Source organism: Poecilia latipinna, unplaced genomic scaffold (assembly GCF_001443285.1).
Source record: "Poecilia latipinna isolate Pla-1442-1.1 unplaced genomic scaffold, P_latipinna-1.0 Scaffold351, whole genome shotgun sequence".
In the NCBI taxonomy this organism is placed as follows: Eukaryota; Metazoa; Chordata; class Actinopteri; order Cyprinodontiformes; family Poeciliidae; genus Poecilia; species Poecilia latipinna.
This window is the reverse complement of record NW_015112967.1, coordinates 150,826-160,483: the sequence shown is the minus strand read 5'-3', so window position 1 is coordinate 160,483 and position 9,658 is coordinate 150,826. Positions and strand designations below refer to the sequence as shown.

Below are 9,658 nucleotides of genomic sequence, written 5' to 3'. Positions count from 1 at the left end.
TACATATTTTTCTTTCTCCTGTATATATCACACAAAAAAAAAAGAGATATAAAACACAAACATATATATATATATATATATATATATATATATATATATATATATATATATATATATATATATATATATATATATATATATAACAGAAAAACAAAGATTTGTAATTACTAAATATGTACAATCATTACAAATAATCATTATACAGGTTGCAGATCCCTGTTCTACTTAATCGAGTCTTTGCACTTTAATCGGTGAACAACATCAGCCCTGCAAAACACTCTGGAAAGCGGAGTTTTCGTTTTTCCGCCTGACTTTGAACGCACCAGAGGAGCCGTGCTCCCCACAGTTCGGTGCGCTGCTCGCTCTGACTGCGAAACCGGACGGATGCGTGGTTTGAGCGGGGATGGAGACGATGACTTGTCGCTGTGGAGCGTCAGAGACAAGCCGCTGAGAGGTGAACGGCGTGTCGGTGGACCTTAGCAGCAATGAGTGAAGTTGTGACGCGGAGAAGAAAAGGAGTGGGGCTGAAGAACTTTAAGCAAAGATGGAGTGAGTTTAAAGCTGCTGTGAAACTGTCGGGGTGTTAGAAATCCCGCGAAATATTTTTAAAAAAGCTCCCCCAAAAAAGTTACTTGGGCGGATTTTCAACATTATTTTTGATTATTGGCGCTTATAGCTGTGTGTGTAAATGTAGAGGGTGTTTAGTTGTTACCTGTCTGAACGGTTACCCAAATCTTTGTTTTTCTGTTATCTTTTTCTGCGCTGCTTTAAAATGCACCGTGAGGTTTAGTGAGATCCAGGGCAGACGGATATGGTGGCTTTCTCTACATCTGTCATTTCAACCTGACACCTGTAACGTCTACAGACCTAACCCAATCACCATCTCTTGGCTGTTGAGTGGAAATGTAGGATTATTATCATTATTATTATTATTAATACGATTTGACATGAGAGGAGCGACTGGATCCCTTCTTTCCTACCTGCCTGATCAGAAACACGCCATCCCTGGATTAGATTTGGTGACACAAGAACATGATGATGAAACCAAACTTTCCCAGTGACCCAGAATCCACGAGCAGATTTGAATCAAGTCTGGACTTCAGCTTGTTGAGAAGGAGAGACGCTCTGCGTTCAGGCTTTCAAACAGAAACAAGCAGTTGAAACTTGTTTAGGAGCCTCAGGCCTGAAGCTCTTAACTCAGGACTATTATTTCCACCCACAAGCTTCATAGCTGAGAGGAGCGACACAATTCAGGGTTAGCATGACTGCTCAGCAGGGTCCCAGCCCGCTTGTTAAAGAGGAATTACACTCAAAATCAGACCTGGGAGTAGAGCATTCTCTGCTTTTGAGTTTTGTCCTCTTTCCTTGCGTTTGCTGAAATTCAAAGTTGTGCAACTGGTGGGTGGAGAAGCAGCAGCAGCAGCAGCACTGCTGTTGATGTTGACATTGTTGCAACAGAGAGCAAACACCTTTTGTTGCCAGTAATGGTGGATTTTAGACTCAGCAGAGAGAGCCGTCAAAAACCAGGGAGGTGAACTAAGGGGAGAGGGAAGCCTGGACACCGTCCAGTGGGATTTGTTACTCTGCTTGCTCCAGATGACATTTTTCCAAGTCATTCACTTCTGCTTGTGTGTACAGCCAAACGTCTAATGTCTAAGTAATTTGTCAAAACAAATGCTGCATCAGCAGCTTGAGCACATCTCAAACTGCAGGTTGTGCTAGCAAAGTTTTGGAGTGAAATGACCTACTTGGTAGTAAAGCTGTAGTCCAGGTGTGGAGACCTTTTAATACCAGCCTCTTCCAGTTTTTTATTAAACTCAAAATAAAGAATGTGCTCTGTGAGCTGAACAATGAGAGGATACTTTAAAATAATAGAATGTCAAAATTTTTCCTAAGTTTAGTTTGCCACTGTTGAAATAATCGATTTATCGTTAAGTGGAGTATGTGGACACCAAACAGGCCATTTATTTAAAGAACAACAGAACGTCGTCAGTTTGCTGTTTGTGTCTGTGAAGACAATATTTCAGCAGATAGGGCTAGCTTGTTTCGTTTTTTTTTCCAATACTGATTTTTTTTTTTGTCTGAAATGTTGCTAAATACACAAGAAAGCCGCTGAGTCTGTAACACTGTGGGGGGAGGGTGACGATTGATAACTGACCTGGTGGGCGGGGCCAACAACAAGTTGTTTGTATTGATTTTGACAAAAGTGTCTTTGAATAATTAATTTGTCCAGTATTGATTATATTGAGACCATTATTTTGTCAACCTTTATTGACGTTAGTTGTTATTTTCCGTTGACTGTGGTTCTGACCCTCCAGATCATTTGGCTCCAATGAAATATGATAAAGGGTGATGCTAATATTGGTTAGAAGCAAGTCATAAGAGCTTAGCATAGATGGATTATTCTAAATAATGATTTCAAATTGTTGGTTGCAAAGTCTGCCTGGGGGGCTAATACCGACTCATGGTCGATAGAAATTAACTATGAGGGACCCAGAAATGTCGGGTCCAGAAGGATTAAGCTGTAAATGTACAAAATAACCAGGCCCCAGCAAAGACCCCTGACTTTATTCAAAGCATTTAAGTTTATTTATGTAGCACCGATTTACAACAAGACTTTTTACAAGACTACCTGTGTAAACCTCTCAAAACAACAGAAAGCAGAACTGAAATGGAACAGACCTGACAGATTCAGTGAAACCTCAGGGCACTTCGACATGCTGGGAAATCTGGAACTTTTAGTTTTGGTTTTGGAGCAAAATGGGAGGATAAAGCAGACTTCCAGCTTCTGCTTTCTCTTTCTGCTCCCCTTTTTCTCTGGAAAGCTCAACAAGGGAGAGTCTTTGAGTCATGTCATACTGAAAGTAATCAAATCATTTATAACGGAGTTAAATATTTTCCTGCCTCAAAATACTGATGTTGGAGAAGATAGATGTTAAAGTTGGGGAATTAATCACCCCTTAAAAAACATGTTTCTTCGTAATCTTCTTGCCTTTTATGTAGAGAAAGGTCACATCTGCTCCCTGATTGTTTTATGTCTAAAACAATAAATTAGTCATGGAGTAACAAGCCTACTTTTAGGTTGTAAAGAGAGTTGCTAACACCATCTACAGCAGTACAGCATGGTCAAATTAATGCAGCTCCACTTTTCTGTCGCTCACGCTGCTAATCTAGAGTGTGTGTGTGCTGATGCATTCACACTGTTAGTAAAACTCAGATGCTGTAGTTTCCTGTGGTCTCTGAAGGCAGCTTTGCATGAGAGGCATGTTTGCGTGTCGGTTCTCGTCTGTGAGAAGCTGCAGAGACCTGTTCTGATAAACTGTAAACTGTGTTGGAAATGAACTCCCACCCAATTTCACATAAAAAATGGTTGTTTTTTTTTGGTTGTTTTTTTTGTTTGCTTTTTTTTTCTGCATCACCTGAAAGCAACACAAGAATGATCATTCTTTCTCTGGAGGACGAAGTAAACAGACGACTCAGCAGGCTGTTAATACTGCAGTATGCTCACTAGACGAGTGGTGAAGAAACAGTTTGGACAGAGGTTTGTCGCTGGGTAACAGGGAGCTGGTAATGATGCTTGTTCTTGTGTTATTTACTGCTCCACTCTGCTGTGTACAATCCTGAGTGAACACTCATTTATTTAGGTTTGTTGCAGTTGAGCTGGACCTGTTATCTGGCCTATTTTCAGCCCAGAATCATTTAGGTTTAGAAACAAACCATGACAGTGGTGTTTCCACGTTCTCTTACAGTTAATACGTCTTTAAGTGTTTTGTTAACACAATTATTTCCCATCCGCATAGTTAAATCTATGAAACAAACATTGAAACAGTTTAGAGAACAATCAACTATTGGCCCCAACAAGGTGAGATTCTCCAACAAGATTCTTCAGACGATCAGCAGAAGAATAATGCAGATATTTTTCCTTTCATTAAATGATTATCTACTTTTCCTCTCTACGTGTGCAATTCAAATCTTTTGGGAAATTTGCTGGGATCTGCCGAGCTCTTCTGGAAACACCCAGCAGAGACGAAAGATCCTGGTTTCTTTGTTCAGGATGTGGTTTTCCTGCCATTCTCCGGGTAAAATTGTGTCTTTATTTTTCTGCAAGTACAGTGACTTTATCCTCATGATTAAACAAAAATTCTCATAGCCAAGCCCTAATACTCTGCCGTACAACTCACAGAAGGAATGATTGAAATAAAAGTAACTCTTTGAAAATATTGTCAGACATTTTTCATTTCTTTTTCTGAAAAAAAAAATAGATTAAAATCGAATCTAGTATGAATTGTGATTTTATTTCTGCTTACCTGAAAGCATTTTTTAACAGAGCAGTGTTTTCAGCTGCGCAGTGATCTACACGTGGTGTAGATTGTCTGCTGTTTGGTCCTTCAGGAGACAGGATTACTGACTGGAGCCAAACTTTATTAACCGAGCCTCTTTATGATTATTCGTTTTAGTGGTTACCATGGTGATTAAGTCCTCCTCCCCCAACAAGCTCAGTTCTAGTCTAGTTAATTTTGAGCCGTATCTTCATGTTCACCTGGACAGGCCACAGATCCATCACAGGGCAACACAGAGACACGCTGGACAAGCGACCAATCAGTGTCTTGGACAAAGGGAGGACAGACTGTACGACTTATCAGTTATGACACAGATACGCTGAGCCGCAATCATGTTGCATTTTTGCATAATGCAACATAGCGCATTGCCTCAGGCCAGGTGGCGTCCGCAGTGAAAACCCAACCATTTGCAGCCTGGCTTTAGCCTCATGGTGACCATTTCAGTTAATTTCATATGAACCTGGGATGTGAGAGGATTGGTGTGTTAAATGTGGACCCTAACTAACTGCAGACTGTTTGTCCGGTGCAGGTGAGCAGCCCAAAGAGAACCTCGCCACTGCTGATGTGCCTGGAAAACGCAGTGAGTTTCTGGTGTTTTCATGGTAAAACAAATAAAAAATCCAGTATGTATATGTATATGAGCTGTTTTTATTTAAGATTATTCAATTATTTAAATCCAATCTTACAAAACCATAGTTGTTTAGATGCGAAAGTTACAAACCCCAGAAGCTTGGGTTGATAAACTTTTCAGATGGAGTGTGCTTTCTTTTTGCTGTGACTCCATCTTCCGGGAATCCTTCATGAACCAACAAACGTTTAACGTCTTCATGATGGTTGGTCGCCCGTGTTGTTGTTGGTGCAGAAGGCAGTGCAGCGCGTTCAGGTGCACTATACCTGCAAACAGTCTGAGTGCTGAAAGCCGCACAGGAAGCGTGGTGAAGCTGATGTGTGGTTTCGGTGTTTTTGAGCTGCGTTGTTTGTTTGTTTTTTTTTTCCTCGTAGGTGCAACACCACCAGGGGACGACGATGGACGACAAGGGGCCCTCAAGAGGTTCAGTGCTATGTGGCCCTCGTTCCGTAAAGCCAGAAAGGACAGTGAGTATCGTGTCAAGTGGATGTTTGTCTGGTTGTGTTGATGTTGCTAAAGATGGTTTTCTTTTGTATTTCCTTCCTTTGATGCCATAGTGCAGGAAGTCAGAATTAGCCTGCTCTCTGAGTATGGAGCAGAGTGTTTCGTAAAGCAACGGCTGGATGGGCTCAGTGTGTCTAAAGTGCATGGAGTGGGTGAAAGGTGCACCTCCATGCCAGTCTGCAAAGACAAGCTCCATGTATGAACAGCCAGAAGTACGAGCAGCAGTAGTCACCGATATTTTACAAATTGATGCATAAGTACCAAAGTAATTTGTTAGGAACTTTCAATTGAAAATATAACGTATTTTATTTGATTTTATTTCATTCAGTGAAAGCGTTAGTCATATGATAACTTTGAGTACTGTGGATTCATGACATTGTTGTATCTGCATAAACATAAAAAAATGTGTTACATGACCACCAGGTTACTTACATTCACAATGAAAATGTGAATGTAAGTAAGAAACGGGGGTTTCAGGAAGACAGTGGATCACTCCCTGGCTCATGGTGAAGTCACCGTTTACGTCTCACACTCTTCCGTACAATTCTGCAGAGTGTTGTGTCTTAGAGTCTCCCGTTCTTCTGCAGTGTTATGTCTCACCACCCACAGCCCTTTTCTGACTTAGTTTTTGAGTCTGACAAAAAGCTGCAGACTGAGTTGAATGCTCAGCACAGCTTCTGTATTCTCCAGTGTTGTGTTGTGTTTGTGTTGCATACAGACTACATTGTGCTACTTTTTGGACTCTTGACCTCCCCAACCTCTATATGACGACCTCACCCACCATACCTGTTACTCAGTGGTGATGGAAAACCATTGGAGGCTGTACAGGTTTTTATTGGAGTAGGACTATTAGTTACTGAGTTTCCTGAAAATTCCTTAAAATGCACTTCAAACAAAGAAGCAATTCCTTTTAAATAGAAAAGTGTTCATCAACCAAAGGACCATATTCTACAGAATGCAGATCATTTGCAATGCATGTCAGGATGCATCCTATTAGATGTCAGAGGTTGTAACTTGGAACTGATCGGCCACATTTCAACCCTGTTCCAATGCTTTGCATCTAAAAAAGAAAAAGTAACAAAAAGACTGACAGCTTTATAACACCTTTAAGCCCTTTACAGATTTTACACCTGTTTTCTTTTTACGGCTGGATTCATAAACTTGGAAAATATTAGCTGTAGCTTTTAAAGCACAGATGAATTCTTTGCCAAACCCCTTAAAAGGTAGGAGAGTGCTAGGGTGTGCGCTCACACAGAAACTGGAAAGTTGAGGGAGAGGTCATCTCTGCATGAAGTAGAGCTTCAGCAACTCAATTTCAAAGAAATATGTATTTCCCGCACTTTTTTACAAAAAAAAAAAAATTATCCACATCTTTGTTGAAGTTACACGAGGAAATAATCAGTATATGAGTAGGAATCAGTTCATGCTGTGAAAGTGGTGTAACAAGATGTTTCTGCCTGGAATCAGAAACATGTCAAAATGTACATCATCTTCCTGTTGTGGTCGTTGGTGGTTAAATCATCTCTTACTGTGAGTGCTGAGCAGAATGCAGCTCAATGTAATCGTATTCTTCTCCTGAACTTCTGCAGAGTGTCGTGCCTTACACTCAGATATCAGTATTTATATGACAAAGGTTTGGAGTCTGATAATTCTTGGCTCATAAGCGTTCACTCTTGTATCTGTTAATGGAATATTTAGCCATTTGGACAGAGTTCCCCGTCAGACACTAATGGTAATACAGAAAAGGTTAAAGGTTACTGAGTGATGAAAGCATATACTAGGCATATAACACATCTGATATTATTGTAATATTGTAATATTTACCAATATCATTGCCATTGCAAGATCTTCTAATATTATGCAGCCCTAATGTCAAAGAGTTACAGTTTTTAAAATAATAGTGATGTATTTTAAAAAAAAGTGAGTAAAGATCAAAATCCCTACAATATTTTTATCACTGTCAATGAAAATGCTTTGGGAGCATTGCACAGTCCGTTCTGAAACAAACCATGAAGTACATCTTTATAACTGGGTTAGCTGGGTTCTGCACAAAGTGGGGAAAGTAAAATCAGTAGCAGTTAGCTTTCTTGTCAGTCACTGAACTAAAGATTTCATTTTGTTCATGTTTTCCGGCCTTGAATGGCTGGAGTCCATTCCGCAGCTCTTCTGTATTTATTGGTTGTACCTCAGTGACAGCGTGCTTGATGTCAGTCCCTGAGTTTTCTGTTGGATTTAAGGTCCAGTGGCAGATTGGCTACTTCATAACTGTCTGTTTTAAACACCCATTTCAGAGTTGTTGTGTACTCATAATGATAATCAGACAGTAAATCTCCATAACCACCATGTAAAATATTTGTTTCCTTCACCCTTAAATAAAGGTTTGTTTCTTGTTTTTCCACAGCATGACTGAATGCCAAACAGCTATTATTTTCAATTTATTATTTAGTTACAGCACATCGGCAGCATGCCTGTCAGGATTGTTAGGTCTGTTGGTTTTCTGTTATTTTATTTGCAATGCACAAATCTAATCCCTACACAAACAGTGACTGATCTGGTATGTTACGTGATATAGGACTGCTTTTATTTTGAACCAAACTGCACATTAGCATAGTTGATGTTGTTTCAGGGGTTGTTGAACCAAGCGCCTCCAGCAACACTGTGAAAACCCACTGAACTGTAGATAAACAACACGCAGGACATGTGAACAGTGAGTGGGGATTGGGAACGGACCTGGAGATGACATCCTGTAAAAATGCAGTGCACCTTGTTTTTTTTTTTCTGAGACTCTGCTTGATGGTGTCCACACGCCTTCTGACTCACCGTCTATAATAGGTGTGCTCCTGTTTTGACCTAATGAGGTGGCACTGGTAGCATTTACTGTAAACAGCAGCTGTTCCTTGGACTCCCTATTTTTAACCGTGAACGCCGACATTTTATCTCCACTAGTTGCTTTGCAGCCTGCTCTACAATACAGACAAGGCTTATTTTTACTCAGACTACTACTGTTTTGTTTGTTTTTTTGAGACTAATGCTAGGAACGGATCTTAAACAGTCTATAAAGATGGATTATTGAAGTTTGCTCTTTGCAAGGCCAGTAACTTTTATTTGAGGCTTCACTGATCTCATCCTGGCCCAGATCTTTACCTGCAGGTGAAGATGGCACTCAGGGAGAACACAGAAACTAACAGTGTGTTCCTGTTCAGGCACTCGGCTCAAAGCTGAGAGTTCTGACTGCTTCACATGTGAACATACCTTACCAATTAGGGCGCTCTATTTAAGACCTCCTGCTTCATTCTGCTGCTGCTGCTGGTTCTGGTTCTGTTCCACCACAGCATCCACCTGAAAGCTTTCAGCTCAGGAACGCCATCCTCACCCTTTGGCATGTTGGAACTTACTAATCGATAAAGTGCTAAGCAGCAGGGATCAATAAGATCAGATCCAAAAAGGACAACGTCACGCTGTGTTTTTCTGTGGAAGATGAAGAGCCTTTACTCATGAGTCAACTGACTCAGTGAGGTTCTATCCTTGAGACAAGAATGACTTTGCTTAAATACTGATCCACTGAGTAATGCGGAGCTCTGTCGAGACCCTGAAACATGACTTTGGTTTTGATTAAATCTGGATCTGAAGCTGCTCTACATTTTGGCCAATGCTCAGCAGCCATGTTCACTAGTGGGCTAACAAACTCTGGGTGGAGTGACCATGTGTCGTTTAAAATACAAATGACAAAATACAAAGTCTGACACAAAACACATTGCAAAGAAACCCAGTGGTGATGTTCTTGCCAATCACAATACCTTATCAAGTGTATATCTATCGATTGATCATTTATAGTGATTAAGCTCAAAGTGCAATTCAGATTGAAACTTCTCCTTAAACACAGCTCCAACCCTTCCTCTGGTCATTCATTCATCGACAAGTGAAACCCTATTTTACGCCCTGTTGTCATAAGAACTGCTTTAGTCAATACTGACTTGAAGGCCCTAAATGGGGGTTCTAATATGGCTATGTCCTTCATTGTCCAAGTGGATGAAAAGCATGTTCTAATGTGTAATATATCCTTTATCTCTTCCCTTCAACTTTATCTCCCCATGGTCTTTTTATCCACCCCTGTCAATCAATCAATCAATCAAATTTTATTTGTATAGCACATTTCAGCAGCAAGGCATTTCAAAGTGCTTCACAT

At 40.4% G+C, this 9,658-nt stretch overlaps 1 protein-coding gene across 2 annotated transcripts in view; it reads left to right on the top strand.

Moving 5' to 3' along the window:
• dennd2da (DENN/MADD domain containing 2Da) overlaps positions 1-9,658 on the top strand; it is a 39,394-nt gene that overhangs the window by 15,032 nt on the left and 14,704 nt on the right. Inside the window, exons 1-3 of one of the 2 annotated variants that reach the window (XM_015035898.1) lie at positions 205-549; positions 4,870-4,920; positions 5,343-5,435. In XM_015035898.1, the coding sequence (XP_014891384.1) occupies positions 486-549; positions 4,870-4,920; positions 5,343-5,435 (208 nt within the window). In that variant the 5' untranslated portion in view covers positions 205-485. Of the gene's footprint in view, positions 1-204; positions 550-4,869; positions 4,921-5,342; positions 5,436-9,658 lie in introns of those variants that run through there. The other variant, XM_015035897.1, reaches the window with a different exon arrangement.